At 34.0% G+C, this 18,614-nt stretch overlaps 1 protein-coding gene across 1 annotated transcript in view; it reads right to left on the bottom strand.

Moving 5' to 3' along the window:
* Positions 1 to 18,614, bottom strand: part of CFAP47 (cilia and flagella associated protein 47) — a 423,229-nt gene that overhangs the window by 19,190 nt on the left and 385,425 nt on the right. Inside the window, exons 61-62 of the mRNA XM_023634518.2 lie at positions 11,122 to 11,293; positions 6,939 to 7,100 (exon numbers count right to left, since the gene is read on the bottom strand). Of these exons, the coding sequence (XP_023490286.2) occupies positions 6,939 to 7,100; positions 11,122 to 11,293 (334 nt within the window). The remainder of the gene's footprint in view (positions 1 to 6,938; positions 7,101 to 11,121; positions 11,294 to 18,614) is intronic.

Here is an 18,614-nt window from a genome sequence, read left to right as displayed (position 1 = left end):
TCTTTTACCCAGTATATCAAGTCTGGTGATCAAGAAAAAAATTGCAAGACATACCAAGAGGCAAAAAACACAATTTGAAGAGACAGAGCAAACATCAGAAACAAACATGGCAGGGATGCTGGAATTATTAGAAGGGAAATTTAAAACAATTGAGATTAATATGCTAAAGGACAATGGATAAAGTAGACAGCATGCAAGAACAGATGAGCAATGTAAGCAGAGAGATGCAAATCTTAAGAAAGAACCAAAAAGACATGCTTGAGATAAAAAACACTAACATAAATGAAGACTGCCTTTGATGGGCTTATTAGTAGACTGGACACAGCTGAGGAAAGAATCTCTGAGCTAGAGGATATAGCAATAGAATCCTTGAAAACTGAAAAGCAAAGAGAACAAAGACTGAAAAAAACAGAACAGAATATCCAAGGACTGTGGGACAACTACAAAAGGTGTAACACAGATGTAATGGGAATACCAGAAAGCAAAGGAAGAGAGGAAAGAACAGAAGAAATATTTGAAACAATAATGACTGAGAATTTCCTCAAATTAATGACAGACATCAAATCACAGATGCAGAAAGCTAAGAGAACACAAAGCAAGATAAATGCCAAAAAACCCACTACATCTAGGCATATCATTTTCAAATCACAGAAAATCAAAGATAAAGAAAAAATGTTGAAAGAAGCCAGAGGAAAAAAGAATCTTACATATAGAGGGACAAAGATAAAAACTGCATCTGACTTCTCAGAAACCATGCAAGCAAGAGAATACAGGCATACCTAGGAAATGTTGCAGGTTTAGTTCCATGCCACTGCCATTAAGTGAATATCACAATAAAGCGAGTCATATAAATTTTTTGATTTCCCAGTGCATATAAGTTGTGTTTATACTATACTGTAGTCTACTGAGTGTGCAATAGCATTATGTCTAAAAAAATGATGTACATGCCCTAATTAAAAAAAACTTTATTGCTTAAAAGTCACATTATGGGAAAAGTAGTGCCAATAGACTTGTTCAATGCAGAGTTGCCACAAACCTTCAATTTATAAAAAACACAATATCTGTGAAGCACAGTAAAACAAAGTATACCTGTAAAGCACTTAAAGTTTAGAGAATAAACAAAAAAACCCCCATCAATCTAGAATTCTAAACCCTTTAGAAATGTCCTTCAGAAGTGAAGGAGATATGAAGACTTTCTCAGACAAACAAAAATGGAGAGAATCTGTAACAAGGAGACCTGTCTTGCAAGAAAGGTTGAGTTCTATGGAGAGAAGGAAAATAATATAGGTCATAAACTTGGATCTACATCAAGAAAGGAAAAGCATGGAAGAAGGAATAAGTGAAGGCAAAATAAAAACTTTATTTTTCTTATTCTTAATTGATCTAACAGATAACAGCTTGTTCAAATAATAACAGCAGTGATATATTCAAGTATTTATGCTTATGTACATATATTGTGTGTGTGTATATATATCTTATGTATACTTATAAATAAGTGAAATAAATTATAGCAGTGAAACAAGGGATGGGAGGAAAGAATTAGGATTGTTTTGTTATTATAAAGTACTCACATTACCTGTGAAGTGTATAGTGTTATTTGAAAGTGGACTTGCACTACTTGTAAACGTATATTGTAAACTCTAGGGCAATCACTAGAAAAAGTAAAAAAGAAATATATGTAAAAAAGGAGAAAAAATGAATCATATAAAATGTTCAATTAAAACCACATAAGGCAGATACAGAATGGAAGACAAAAATAGGTACAAAGAACAAGGGCAACAAATAGAAAATAGGAATGAATATGGAAGATATTAATCCAGCTGTATCAATAATCACTTTGAATGTCAATGGTCTAAAAACACCAATTAAAAGACAGAAATTGTCAGGGTGGATCAAAAAACGTGAACTAACTATATGTTATCTACAAGAAACCCACTTTAAATATAAAGACACATATAGATTAAAAGTAAAGGAATGGAGAAAAATATACCATGCTAACACAATCAAAACAAAGCAGGAGTAACTATATGAATTTCAGACAGAGTAGACTTCAGAGCAAGGAAAGTTATCAGCGATAAAGAAGGGCATCACATAATAATGAAGAGGTCAGTTCTCTAAGAAGGCATAACAATTCTTAACATGTATGCCCCTAACAACAGAGCATCATTACATGAGGCAAAAACTGATAGAACTGCAAGGAGAAATAGAAAAATCCACTATCATAGTTGGAGACTTCAGCACCTGTCTCTCAGTAATACATAGATCCAGCGGGCAGAAAATCAGTAAAGACATAGTTGAACTCAGCAATACCATCAATCAACCGGATATAATTAACATCTATAGACCGCTTCATCCAACAACAGCAGAATTCACACTTTTCTCAAGCTCACATGGAACATTCATCAAGAGAGACCACATTCTGGGCCATAAAACACACCTTAACAAATTTAAAGGAATAGAAATCATACAATGTCTGCTCTCAGACCACAGTGGAATCTAACTAGAAATCAATAACAGAAAGATAACTTGAAAAACTAAAAATATGTGGAAATTAAAGAACACACTTCTAAATAACACATGGGTCAGAGAATAAATCTCAAGAGAAATTAAAAAATATTTTGATCAAAATGAAAAGGAAAACACAACTTACCAAAATTTGTGGAATGCAGTGAAAACAATGCTAGAGGGAAATTTCTAGCACTGAGAGCATATATTAGAAAAGAAGAAAAATTTAAAATCAATAATCTAACTTTCCACCTGAGGAAACTAGAAAAAGAAGAGCAAATTAAACCCAAATTAAACAGAAGAAAATAAACAACAAGAATTAGTGCAGAAATCAATGAAATTGAAAACAGAAAATCAACAGAGAAAATCAATGAAACCATACATATGCTGGTTCTTTGAAAACATCAATAAAACTGGTAAGCCTCTAGCCAGGCAAACTAAGAAAAAAGAGACAGAACACTAATTACTGATATCAGAAACGAAAGAGGGGACATCACTACAGATCCCATGGAAATTAAAAGGATAACAACAGAATACTATGAACAATTCTAGGCCAACAAATTTGATTTCCTGGATGAAATGGACCAATTCATTGAAAGACACAATCTGCCAAAACTCACACAAGAAGAAATAGATGATCTGACTAGGCCTATATCTATAAAAGAAATTGAATCAATAATTAATAACCTTCCCCAAAAGAAAGCAGCAGGTCCAGATGGGTTTACTAGTAAATTCTACCAAAGATTTAAGGAAGAAATTATACCAATTCTCTATAATCTCTTTCAGAGGATATAAGCAGAGGAAATACTTCCTAACTCATTCTATGAGTCTAGCATTACCCTAATAGCAAAACCAGGCAAAGATACTACAAGAAAAGAAAACTAAATACCTATATCTCTCATGAACATAGATGCAAATATCCTTAACAAAGTATTAGCAAACTGAATCCAAAAATATATAAAAAGAATTAATACACCATGCCCAAATGGGATTTATCCCAGCTATGCAAGACTGGTTCAACATTTGAAAATCAACTAATGTAATCCAGCACATCAACAGACTAAAAAAGAAAAATTACACAATCATATAAATAAAGGCAGAAAAAGCATTTGACAAAATCCAACACTCATTAATGATAAAAGTTCTTAATAAACTAGGACTAGAGGGGAACTTCCTCAACCTAATAAAGACAATCTACAAAAATCCTACAGCTAACATCGTACTTAATGGGGAGAAACTCACAACTTTCCCTAAGATCAGGAAGAAGACAAGGGTGTCCCCTCTCACCATTCATTTTCAACATTGTACTGGATAACCTTGGTAATGCAATAAGGCAAGAAAAGAAAATAAAGGTATACAGATTGAGAAGGAAGACATAAATCTGTCTTTATTTCCAGATTACATGATCATCTATGTAGATAATCTCAGAGTCAACAGTAAAACTGGAACTAATAAGTGATCATAGCAAGGTTTTAGGATACAAGATTAATATACAAAAGTCACTTGCTTTCCTATATACCATCAATGAACAAATGAAATTTGGAATTAAAAGGGTAAGACCATTTTCATTAGCAACCCCCAAAATGAAATACTCAGGTATAAATCTAACAATATGTACAAGATCTATATGAGGGAAACTACAAAACTCTGATGAACAAAATCAAATAAAAAATAAATAAATGAAGAGATATTTCATGTTCACAGATAGGAAGACTCAATATTGTCAAGATATCAGTCTTCCCAATTTGATCTATAGATTTATGCAATCCCAATCAAAATCTCAGGTAGTTATTTTATGGATATCAACAAATGGATTCTAAAGTTTATAAGGAGAGGCAAAAGACTCAGAATAGCCAGATCAATACTGAAGGAGAACAACAAAGTTGGAAGACTGACACTCCCTGACTTTAAGACTTACTCTAAAGCTACAGTAATTAAGACAGTGTGGTATTGGTGAAAGAATAGACAAATAAATCAATGGAACATAAAAGAGCCCAGAAATAGACCCATGTAAATATAATCAACTAATCTTTGTCAACGGAGCAAAGGCAATACAATGGAACAACAAATGGTGCTAGAACAACTGGACATCCACATGCAAAAAAAATGAATCTAGATACAGACCTTACACTTTTCACAAAAATTAACTCAAAATGGATCCTAAATCTAAATGTAAAACAGAAAACTTTAAAACCTCTAGAAGATAATATAAGAGAAAACCTAGAAGACCTTGGGTATGGTGATGCTTTATTAGATACAACAGGAAAGACATAATTCGTGAAAGAAATAAGTGATTAGCTGGACTTCATTAAAATTAAAAACTTCTCCTCTGTGAAGGACAATATCAAGGGAATTAGAAGAGAAGCTAGAGACTGGGAGAATACATTTGCAAAATACACATCTGATAAAGGACTGTTATCAAATATATACAAAGAACTCTTAAAACTCAATAGTAAGAAAACAAACAACCGCATTGAAAAATGGGCCAAAGATCTTATCAGATACCTCACCAAAGAAAATATACAGATGGCAAGTAAGCATTTGAAAAGACACATGACATCACATGTCATAGAGAAATGCAAACTAAAACTATAATGAGATACCACTACACTTCTATTAGAATGGCCAAAATCCAGAACACTGGCACCATCAAATGCTGGCAAGGAGGTAGGGCAACAGGAACTCTCATCCATTGTTGGTGGGAGTGCAAAATGGTACAGCCACTTTGGAAGACCGTTTTGCAAATTCTTACAAAACTAAATATATTCTTACCACAGGATCGAGCAATCACGCTGCTTTGTATTTACCCAAAAGAGTTGAAAACATATCCACACTAACACCTGCACCCAGTCGTTTATACCAGCTCTATTCATAATTGCCAAAACTTGGAAGCAACCAAAATTTTCTTCAGTAGGTGAACGGATAAATAAACTGTGGTATATACAGACAGTGGAATATTATTCAATGCTAAAAAGAAATGCACTATAAAGCCATGAAAAGACATGGATAAACCTCAAATGTAAATTACTAAGCAAAAGAAACCAATCTGGAAAGGCTACATACTATATGATTCCAATTATATGACATTCTGGAAAAGGCAAAACTATGGAGACAATAGAAAGATCAGCGGTTGCCAGGGGTGGGGAGAGAGATGAATAGGGAGAGAGCATGGAGGAATTTTAGGGCAGTGAGAACACTTTGTATGATATTATAATGATGGATATATGTCATTATACTTTTGTCCAAACACGTAGAAGGTACAACACTAAGAGTGAACCCTAAGGTAAACTGAGGACTTTGGGTGATTATGATGCGTCAATGTAGATCCATCCTTGTTAAAAAATCTATCATTCTGGTGAATGACGTTGATATTGGGAGAGGCTATGTATGTGTGGGGACAGGAAGTGTATGAAAAATCTCTCTACCTTCTTCTCAATTTTGTTGTAAACCTAAAATTGCTAAAAAAAAAAAAGTTAAAAAAAGACTATATATTGAGTGATTTTATTTATATGCAATATCCAGAAAGGCAAGGTTATAGAGACAGAAAGCAAATCACTGGTTGTCTGAGACTGGGAGAGAGTGCAGGGGATGACTGCAAAGGGGCTTGAGGGAAATTTGGGGGGAGATGGGAAAGTTCTAAACCTGGAATGTGGCTATGATTACAAATTCTATAGATTCTCAAAAAATTAAAGCAATACACACTTACAATGGGTGACTTTTATGGTATGTATGTTATACCTCAAAAAAGCTGTAAAAATATACTTTATGTGTGAGATAGGCAAAAGTATCGTTTTTCAAAAATTTATCTTATTGAGGTCACATTGATTCACAACATTATATAAATTTCAGATGTACATCATTATATTTCGACTTATGTGTAAATTAAATTGTGTTCACCACCAAAAGTCTAGCTTCCATCCATCACTGTACATGGATGGACCTTGAGTGTATTATGTTAAGCGAAAAAAGTATTGTTATCATGTTATCTATGTTATTACAAGTATCACAAAGATATCTATGGTTGAGCAGAATAATAATATAGAAAATGGAGTCAACATAGATTACTCAATCATCTTTGTTTAGTCAAACCACTTGACAATCCAACACCATTAAATTTACTGAAAGACATTCCATCTATCTTTGAAAAAATACAGTAAAATATCCTTTGAAAAGTAAATAGAAATATTATCCTAAATTTTAATAAATAACTATTTACTTTTGCTTCTCATTTTTTGGTCTTCATGTTGTAGAACCTATTTTCCTATTTTTAAATAAAAAACTATGAAATATATAAAGCTTTGATTCATAGAAGCAATACTGCTCTGACTTAACCAGCAAAAGATGACATAATAGAATTTTCTGTCTTAAATTTTCTCAGTTCAGCATAAATTACATTCACAAAACCAGTTACATAATTTTGCTTGATATATTACCTTGTCTGACTTGTCAGCCTGAAGTCAATAGTAGATTCCTTAAATAAACCAACTCCTTCAATATCAATGACATCGTCCACATCAGGCTGAGAAGCAACTAACGTTATGGGAAACTTCCAGATCCCATCTGTTATGCACTCTATTTTCAGTGAAATATGAGACCTTGAATAGAAAAAGAGATTATAAAGGATACCACAGGAAAATTAGCAAAGAGAATATAAGATAGTAGATCGATATCTGAGATGAAAATGTAAGCAATCCCTGTGGTTTCAGTAAAAACACTGGGATTTTTCATTCTTAAAAAAAAAAAGTAGATGACTGTTAACTACATTCAGGAATAATTTTTAGGTCACAGGTTATATTATTCTCCTCATAAGGTAATTATTTTGTAGTACATCTTATCTACTCTCTAGTTATTTACTAAGAACCAGTAGCATATGCAAAATTGACTCCATGAACTTTCTGTACCCAGCATAGAATATCAGAATATTTAAGAATCTAAGGGGAGTTCAGCAAATGGATTCAAGTGTTACACCAATAGGTATTCCATATGGGAATTTTCTGCCCAAAATGAGACACTGTGAGAAAGTTTTTTCAACTCTTTCTTCACACAGAAAAATTATATTTTCTGTGAACACTTGCAAAGCCCCATAAAACTGACAAACTGAAGCTTTTAAGAAATTCAATTGCATTTGACAAAGACCACAAACACCTCACGGGGTAACATATAACTGAGTGGCAGTTGAATTAAAGAGAGTAGAGACGGCTTGCCTGAGCATTTGGCTATGAAGAGTGGAGCCACAGGGAAGTTGCCGGAGTTGAGGACTGGTTACCTGTTTGTTTGCTTGCTTAGCGGGGAAATGACTCAAACATGTGATGGTGTGGTTGCAATATCACATGTCAGGATTGGACAAAGAAATTAAAATCCTCTTATCTAAAACTGTCAGAGAGAACAGTTCTGGAACTCCTATCCTTGTTAGATATGACTATAAAGTTATTCTACCATTTGGGGAACAATTGGAGAATATCTTACCAAATTTGAAAGTTGCACACACTAAATCAGCAATTTCACTATTAGTAATTTCCCCCAGAGATATGCCTCAAAGATTTCAAGAAGTGATGTGTATGAGGATGTTCATTGCTTCATTATTTATGCTATCAAAAAACCGGTACTAAAATTTTAAAAATATTCCTTCAATAGAGTGCCGCTAACAATAAAGTATATTGCATTAAAACAGTGGGATACTAAGCAGGATAATTAGCCCATGGTGACTGATATATCATCTTAAACTTATACCCAAAATGTAAACCCTAAACCTATACCTCTCTCACACTCTCCTGTCTTAGTAAATGAAACTGTATTCCTCTCAGCACTGTTTCAAGAGCGCTAATTCAGTAACTGGTCTTCCCACTTCTACTCTTGCCATCCCACAAGGAGGAGAGGACTTCCACAAGTTTGAGCTATTGTTTTATTTTGGTTTTTCTTATCTAATTCTGTATCTACCTTTCAACCATCTCAAATTCATTTGGAGCAAGAAACAGCAGAAGTAATGAATATGTACCTGTATGCACAAAATAGAATCGTTACACTACATCAGACCATCATAGAGCACTTACAGAATTTTATGAATCCTGTACACAAATTGTCCTAAATCAGTCCCCCCCCCAATTTATCCTTCAGTCATTTCCAATCATTTCTGGCATAAAAGACAAATTTATACGCTCAAGACCCCGTGTGATGGGATCCTGGCCAAACTCTCCAACCTTACTTTCTCCTTTGCTCACTGTGTTAGAGAAACATTGGCCTCCTTACTATTCACTGTTCATACCAAACATTTCCTGGTCCCACAGCCTCTGTTTCAAATACCCTTCCAAGCTCTTCTCATCTGTAAGGTATTCGTTCAGAAATCTCCTGTCCACAGAAGCCTAACTGTCCACCTTGTGTGATGTACATCCTTCATAGCTCTCTATTTCTCCTTATTTATTTCCTTCTTGGAACAATCTAAAATGTTGTCGTTTACTTATACATTTCTCTCTTATCTATTACTCTCACTAGACTATATACTCCAATAGTGCAGGGATTTTGTTTCTTTTGTAGATGCTAAATGATTTTTAACAAATGGACGGACATGTTCAAATGAACAATGCTGAATAGTTCCATTCAGCAGACCAATTCTCTGAGTTAGTGGGAAGCCACTGAGTCACCCTGTTTGTCCCAAAGCCGAGGAAGACTACCCAGTTTCAGCGATAACTCAGCGAACCATTTTATGGTCAATACTGTGGATGCCTAACAGTGTTCATATATGATATTTCCTATGCCAAGTTGTCTCTCCCAAACTCTGTGAAATAGAACTTTAGGTTCTCATTCTGTTCATCTCTTGAGCAGGTGAAAAGTTCCAGGAAAAAGTCAAGCTAGGATAATCATTATTTCTAAAGACACCCTAAGACAAATTATATCTATCATTTCTCTATTTTAAAAAAAAATGTTTAGACCTGTATTAAGTTAGAATCATCAGACTCATTTATGACAATATTAACTATTGATCTCTTAAGTTTTTGTATTGGACTCGATTTTTATTGAAAGAAAAGGTCAAGACCTTTAGGAATAATATCCACACCCTTTCTTTTGGTAAATTCACCATTTAGGGCTCTGACCATTATTTTTATTATATACAATACTATTCTGTGAAAAGATAGATGTGAAAAATTACCTGTATTTATCATTGTGAAACAATGTTATATTTTCTTTTTAGCAAAACGTGAAAATTTTGTCTTTTTACCTTGCCAACCAAGAAGAGAAGAGTTGAATTCGATGCTTATTTTAATTATCAAGGTAAAGCATGGTTTGGGTATAATTATTTTCTTATTATTCTTTTTCATATTTAGAGCTATTGGTTTTATTTTGTTTTTTCTTACTTAACTGTGTGTCTTGCAGTAAACCACTTCAAATACACATAAATGACAAAAGTAAATAAACATATACATATATGCACAAAACAGAATTATTAAACTCCATCATAACATCACAGAACACTCACAAAAATTTATGAATCATGCATACAAGTTGTCCTAAGTCAGTTTCTCATGTCTTTACCAAGAAGCCCTAAATCACAAAATTTCGAATGAGTATAAATTCACACTGCTTCTGTTCATATTCACCAATGTTAACATTTTCCCTTTCTGGTTGTTGCTAGTACTTCCATATCATTAAAACAATACAATACAAAGCTAAGTGTGAAAAAATGCTAATAAACATAGAAAACTATGAAAACGAAAGAAAAGATAAAAGAGGGTAATGTCAACATTTATAGTGTACTTTCTTCCTGCAGCCTGACTTTATTATTGCTCCCTGAAGATGACTATTGTATCTTTTAGTTATTGGACTACATACTCAAAGCCACTTTAATTACATGCCTGGCTACATCAAATACATAGTTAAACTATAGAAATGATGAAAAGCATAAGTGTTTTTTCATTGCCACGCTGTATTTTGTACTTTGTGTATACTGTGGTTCTGATTGGTATCTTTGCATAAAGACATAAATAAAGGCATGTTTCAGATGTGACATATCACAGTATTTTCAGGTGCTAAATATCAGTTGCCCCAAAAATAAATATAAAGGTACTGGATGAAGTTTCCCAGAGGACAGACATTCAAAGCTCACTATTCTCATAGATTCCAATATGTTCCTCTTAAACCTTACTCGAGGATGTGCAATGTTATGGTCTTGGGTGGTAAAAGGGTAATGATGTAATTGCAAAGCAGAACATAGCTTACACATTTTCATCATTTGAACTGGTTCTGAGAAGTAGTATCAAGAAATATCATGTTGCCAACATACGGCATCAAGTCAGTAATTTTTTTTTAAATTTTACAAAGTAGACTGCTTTCTTTTGTTAGTATTATACCCTAATGACCTTAGGGAGGTCACAATTCATGAGGGATATCTTAGATTTCTACCCATTTAGGTTATTTTTTCTCATCAGAATACTTTTCATAGCTTGATAGCTAGAAATAACCTAGCCCAAAATATTTACCTCAACAGCATCGAAGAGGTAATACAATCCAAATAAAGAAAGATGGAAAGAAAACTCAACGTTATTTAGTTTAAAAGAGTAATAATATTTGGTTTAAAAGAGTAGTAACATTGTTTAAAGAAAAAAGGGGTAAAAGCAGGTTTACCTCAATGGTTTCTTTGGTGCAAATATCACAATGAAGACCAATGTTATCTTTTCAGCACTGATACTATAAGATTTTTTGATCAAATATAAAGCCAAGCAAGATTCCAAGTTAGACTTATCAACTTCAGATTCAAATTGAATTTCATATTCAAATTCACGTCTTCCAGACAATTCTAGGAAAATCAAGATTAAAATATACTTCAATTTAGTTAAATATGTACAGATTGAACATCAGCTATATGCCAACAATAATCATGCACAGGTATTTACAGGGAGTGAGAGGGCATATGTTACTTAGCTTTGTGTTCATAATACCTAGTGCATTACCAGGTATATAATAGCACTCAGTATGTTTTTGTTAAAAGGTAAATAAATAAATGGATGAATATAAAAAAATAAATGCAGAAGACAATTCCTCCCATCCTTAAATCTTTAAAATTCAGATTTATGAAACAAGAATTAGCCAAATGGAAATTAATATTTACTAAAAAATACAAATAATATGACATACTCTAAATAATTAATATATTAAATGCCTATAGACTTGTAATTTATAAAGAAAGATTCGAATTAAGTTTAAATAATGTTAAAACAGCATCCCAATATATTAGGGTAGAATTTTCAAGTTCTGGTATATTTTTATAAAAGAAAGAGTTCTTCATATTTTAGTCGGGGTATTATAGACAATATGTTTAACCATATTTTCTTAACCAGTAGGCTACCAGAGGAAAGTTATATCAGGGTTTTGTTAGGTATATGTGAAAAATATCTTAAAACCAGGACTGGCATGTAGAAGAGAAACACAAACATCTATTATATTTACTCTTCATGTACATGTAGGGAGCCCAAATCCCAAATCAAGAAGTTTGTTGCACGAAGATCATGGAAGAGAGGTCAGAGAACCATGGCTTGACCTGGTCCTCAGCTGAGCTAATTTCTAAAGTCTGTCTCTAGTGTATAAAGGTAAAAGTGATCCTTGGATTCACAGAACTGATGGCCATCTTTCCCTAAGCAATCCTAACAGAAACCAGACCACCTTTCAGAAGTCATTGATTATAATTTCTGCTATAGAACTCTGAAAAATAGCTTGGCTGTAACAAGCCCAAGTCACATTTAATGATTATTCAGCAAACCTTATTAATGTAAAATAACTGACTGACCCACACCCTTACAAGATCTCTTTTTTTCTTTTTCCACAAGTAAAAATAAATCTCTGACCTCCTGAATTGCTGGTTTTTACCCTATTGACAAAATCGGCAATTGTTGTTCCTATCAATAACCATCCTTTGCTGTAGCAAAATCAATGTGTCTACATATAATGTGTCTTTTTGTTCTGGGAATGGGACATGGAAATGTTCCATAGGAAGTTATAATCCATAGAGAGAAATAGCATTTAAGAATTTTAGAGTGTTTAATGGGAGATGAAATTTCCCTTGCATTCAAATAACATAATATTTTCTAAAGCAAATACTGTATGTAGTTGAGACCTGCAGCTGTTTCTGCTTAATCATTGAAGCCTTTATGGGAATGGCTGTGTCAGAATGAAGATAGGAAACGAGACGCTAAAGTTAAGTTTCAGAAGCATTGGACTCCCTGTGGGGAATCTGTGACTACCGATGTCATAATTCCAACCATAAGAAGATCCATTGGTCCAAAATAGAGACATGATCATCAGCTAGGGGATGGGGGCGGGGGATGAGGCAAATAGCAACCACATGAATCTATTTTTCAAACTACACATACTCCCCTCCCACCCTCATCTATAACTCCAACGTATTGATATGAGCACCGAAGGGAGGGGGACAGAGTCTGGTGGGACAAAATCATGATAAACTGACATTGCGTATTGTGTCTTAAAGCTATTCTGTTAGAGTTTCTGCATTTTATTTGAAAAGTCATGGTACCAAGTAAGAAACATGCCTTTTGTTATGTTCCTAACTTGAAGACAATCTATACACTACTTTTATGTGGATTAGGATGGTAAGAGCTAAATTAGTGAGGCCAGTGTAAATTATCATCTGATTATTAGATAAAATTAATGTCTCATGACAAACGTAGCTCATGACTTTAAGAGAATAACTGCACTTTTTAAAAAAAAAGTATTTAATAAATGTAGTTTCCCATAATACACATTACAATTTCAAAGTTATTGGGACTACTGTAATAAATTTTTCAATATTAGAGGAAAATTCTGTCCTTTTATAGAAAATCCTTAAAAAGACACTTGAATTCATGAAATTAATAGGATAAATATACATTTAACTTCAATTGTGTTTTAAAAGGTATGTAAATGTTTACTAATCTCTGTGGGGTTTTTCAGTACTGTACTCATACCCTTAACATATATACAAAATATTTAATCAAACAGGTTTCAGAAAATTGCAGAATATGATATCTATCCATGTATCTATCTATCTAGATATCTATACCTATTTATTAATCTATAGTGTCATAAAATAGTAATGGTAATAATCGTTTGAGTATGGCAGCAAAGTCATTATATTGAACAAAAGGGGTAAGTCTCCCATAAAGATATTATTCATGCATAATTATCATTCAACCTAATGCCTGTATCATAGTGCCAATAAATTATGCAGCGGGAGCTATGTTGGCCAAGGGTTCCTGTTACTTGGGTGAATTTTCTCAGGAAAATGACTCAAATTTATTCAATGTGGAAGAATATCAGTGATTTTTAAAAAGAGAACACGACTAAATACAATAAATAATCAAAAAGTATTGAATTATAACAAATCTATTTATAAAATATGCTTTGAAATTATGTATTATTATGCCATATACATTTTCATCTGTAAGAAATATATTTCAGGGGCCGGCCCAGTGGCACAGCGGTTAAGTGCACACGTTCCGCTTCTCGGCGGCCCGGGCTTTGCCAGTTCGAATCCCGGGTGTGGACATGGCACCGCTTGGCATGCCATGCTGTGGTAGGTGTCCCACATATAAAGTAGAGGAAGATGGGCACAGATGTTGGCCCAGGGCCAGCCTTCCTCAGCAAAAAGAGGAGGATTGGCAGCAGTTAGCTCAGGGCTAATCTTCCTCAAAAAAAAAATAAATAAAAGAAAAGACATATATTTCATAGCAAACCAGCAAAAACATCTCAATTATGGAGAAATGAATATCAAAGTATAATGAACATTGTTATTCATGTGATTTCTCTAAATTTCTGCAGTTCCCTCTTCATTGATAATATGCATATACATTTATTTGACAGAACATAATAATAATATAAGGAATGAATGGAGTACTGAAGATAAATCTGAAACAGCATGAAGGCAACATGATATTCAAAGAAAATAGAGAATGCTGGATAAACTACCTAAAGCTATTTTCTTTGAACAGATAATGAAGAATGGGCATCCGCACACTCCTATTATTTTTATAAAATTGTGAATCTTTTTGAAGGAGTATTTCATTTATGTGTTTTACTTCACTTTCATAAGGTCATTTAATAGACCAAACATTTTGACTAATTTAAAATGACCACATGTTCCTCTGATATGACTGCAAGTACAGTAAACTACAAAATGAAAATTAAAGGAAGAAGGTGGCCACACAGCTGATGCTCTTCTTACTCATTTTATTTTAAACAAGATATCAGAAATAAAAGATAAAAGGACTTCTTGTACCATAAATATTTTATCTGAGCTTTTAGCAATTAGCATCAATTTCAGACTCTAAGATTTAGGTACTATTTTTTTCTCCTTTCTTTTTGATAGAATATTCTTTTACGTATTAATGAGAAAACTCACTGAATGTCATTGAGAGGATTATGTTTCCATCTGAAAACACATTTGTTGGCGACTGAAGATGGGCCCTCTAATATATCACTGTCACAGAATACCCAACTAGAGTTTTAAATGATAATAACGGTAATATCTAACGCTTATGGAACACTCACTGAGAACAAGGCACTTTGAAGAATTCCATGCATTTACACTTAATCTTCAGAAATATCCTATGAAGCAGATACCATTACTATCTCCACATTACAGTTGAAGAAACTGAATTTATAGAGAGGTAAAGTAATTTTCTCAAGGCCCCACAGAGACTGAAAGGAAGAACCCAAGCTGTCTGACTTCAGACTTCACAATCTAGGATCTCAGGCCTGTCATACAGCACAATTCCTGAAAAAACAACATCAGCATCATCACCTGGAAGTGTGCAGAACATAACCTATGACCTGTGCAGTGGAGTGTCATGGCCCTAAGGCAGAGCCCTGAGTCACTCAAACATTTAGATCCTGATCAGAGGAAAAGTAGTCAACAACAGAGTTGGAAAAGGAACAACCAGTGAGATAATAAATGAATAAGACTACTCCTGAAAACCAAGAGAAGAAAGTTCTTCAATTGAGTCAACTGGTAAACACTGCTGACAGGTTGAGTAAGCTCAGAACACAAATCTGACCATTGGATTAGGCATACTGGATAGGGTTGACAGTTTTGTCAAGGGTAGTCTCATTAGAGTAGTTAAGACAGAAGACTTAATGGAGTGAGTCGAGCAGAGAAAGCAAAATGTAGAGAAGCAGAGGAAAGGGTCAAGGTGTGGAGGCTGGTGTGGAGGCCAATGTGGGGTCATGGGAGGACCAATAACAGGTTTCTCAGGAGCTGTTTGTGATGACAGACCAAACCCAGCCTGGGCGTTTACGTACAACATGCAAACAACATACAGCAAGATGACTGGCCTTGAGTGAAATGAGACCAACGTAACACCTAAATCAGCAAATCAGACACAAGAAAGACAACAGATTAATCAAAGAAAAATATCCTCAAGCTACAGAACACCTGGGAAATAAGAGGAAGAGGCATGAATCTGATGTGCAGTGAAATGATAAATCCACTCTCACAGAAAAAGTCCCACAGAGAAAGTCACTGAACTAATCCCCAGAGAGGCACAAAGAATACGTGGACCAGCAGTTATTTAGGAAGAATAAATACCATTATAGGGAAAATCCTGCCCACAGAGAATAATTCATAATCTTATAGAAGTGACATTGCAAAATACAGTCTAAAAATCCAAGTATAATCATATGCCATAGGGCAATACCAATTGATTTAAATAGTACAGGCGCATAAATCCAACATGTTGGATGGATGTTCTTTGAATTTCTTGACAACAATCCACGTCTTGCTAATTTTGGCATCTCTGGGGTTTAGTATAATATCTGGCAGCAAAGATGCTTGCTAGATTGTTGTTGAATGAAAAAGATATGAAAGTGATCAATCCTGGTTAACTCAATGGTTTGTGTGAGGAGTGCTGGTATTTTCATTTAATGAAGCTTGATAGTTTTATTAGACTCTCCAATAACGGGAGGATGATGGGAAGGGAGTGGTGGGGATTCTTATCTCCTACTTATCATGTTTACATAGAAGGGCCTATTCACTCACAAGAAGAGCAAAGTATAGGAGGAAAAAAATCACAGCCTCAATCTACCTCCTCCATCATGACTTGCCGTCGGAGGAAAAGCAACACATTCGATCAGTGAAGGAATGGAACATGAGCAGATGAGCAGACTCTTCTCTTTCTTTCCCAATATCTTGAATTCAGGACGCACACTTTCTCCCCCCTCTTCACATGTAGGTTGTTTGCTCTTGCAGAGAGTCTAAAACTGGCTATTTGGGGATGAATACACTCTCAATTTGGGTGGAAGGTATTAATAAGCCCAAATGAGTCCAACCCACCAACTTGGAGGAAATATCTGCAAATCATATATCTAACAAGGGATTAATTTCCCAAATACATAAAGAACTCATACAACTCAACAACAAAAAAATGAACAACCTGATCAAAAAATGGGCAGAGGATATGAACAGATGCTTTTCCAAAGAAGATATACAGATAGCCAACAGGCACATGAAAAGATATTCAACATCACTATCAGGGAAATGCAAGTCAAAACTACAATGCTATCACCTCATGCCCATCAAAATGGCTATTATTAACAAGACAAGATATAACAAGGGTTGGAGAGGATGTGGAGTAAAGGGAATCCTTATACAGTACTGGTCGGAATGCAAATTGGTGCAGCCACTATGGAAAACAGTATGGAGATTCCTCAAAGAATTAAAAATAGAAATACCATATGATCCAGCTATTCCACTTCTGAGTATTTATCCAAAGAACACGAAATCAATAATTCAAAAAGATTTATGCACCCCTATGTTCATGACTGCATTATTCACAATAGCAACACATGGAAGCAACCCAAGTGCCCTTCAGTGGATGAATGAATAAAGAAGATGTGGTATATTTATACAATGGAATACTACTCAGCCACAAAAAAGACAAAATTGTGCCATTTGTGACAACATGGATGGACTTTGAGGGTATTATGCTAAGAGAAATAATCAGACAGAAAGACAAATACCATATTATTTCACTCATATGTGGAAAATAAACACATAAAGAGAACAGATTAGTGGTTACCAGAAGGGAAGGGCACGGGGGAGGATGAAAGGGGTAAAGGGGCACATATGTATAGTGACAGATAAAAACTAGACTATTGGTGGTGGACACAATGCAATCTATACAGAAAATGAAATATAATGATGTACGCTTGAAATTTACACAATGTTATAGGCCAATATGACTTCAATAAAATAATTTTTAAAAAATCCAAAACTATTTTACTATCTCTCGTATACTCTCTCTATATTCTTGTATACTCTTCGTCTCTCTCTTCAGTTATATCTCATTTATATTCTTTTATCACTGAAATAATTAGATCAGACACAGAGATGATAGTCCTGAGATCAAAGTAAAAACTATAGCTATGAATGAGAAAACCAGGGAAGATATTTTGTTTCTGTAAGGAATTTCATACTTAATTTTGTGGTCAATTTGTTTTTTAAGTAATACATAAATATAGATTTTTCCTCCTTGATTTTAATGAAATACTGCTATAGGAATGTCCCTTTCACTGTGATATAGGAGCATTCTACTTTAGTTCATCTGGAAGAAAGTTGAAAAAGAAAGTTTGCATCACTGGGATTTGATTTTGCCAGACCACCATATTAACTTTTTGAAAAGTCTTGTTTAAGACTCTAAATGTCTGAGGAATTACTATACAAAATTTATTTGGGTATTACATCTAACTTATGTTAATTTTTCTATTTCTTTAAATAATAAATATTTCATTCAAGGTTGTGCTTCTAAATTTAAAGCTGCAAGACATGGTTTCAACCAAATGTCTTAAGTCAGAAAGAGAGAGCAAAGAAGAAATTAAAGTTGAAAGAAGCAGAAATTACAGTTACTACAGTTTTTCCTCTTCTCACTAATGACAGAATCACAATCTATTCTTATAAATCCACTAATAATACATTTTGGGGATAACTACCATATGAACAGAACAAACAGAACTGAATGCTCGTTGAGCACTACTTTATTGTAAAGGAAAAATAAACGGGCATGGATTTTCGTGAAACCGAGTAATCAGCAACCTGCAGTTTAAGGAAATTGAGTTTTTATTTATTATCATTT

This window comes from Equus caballus, chromosome X, assembly GCF_041296265.1.
Source record: "Equus caballus isolate H_3958 breed thoroughbred chromosome X, TB-T2T, whole genome shotgun sequence".
Lineage (NCBI taxonomy): Eukaryota > Metazoa > Chordata > Mammalia > Perissodactyla > Equidae > Equus > Equus caballus.
Note: the sequence above shows the minus strand (reverse complement) of the source record. Positions and strands in the feature narration are given on the sequence as shown.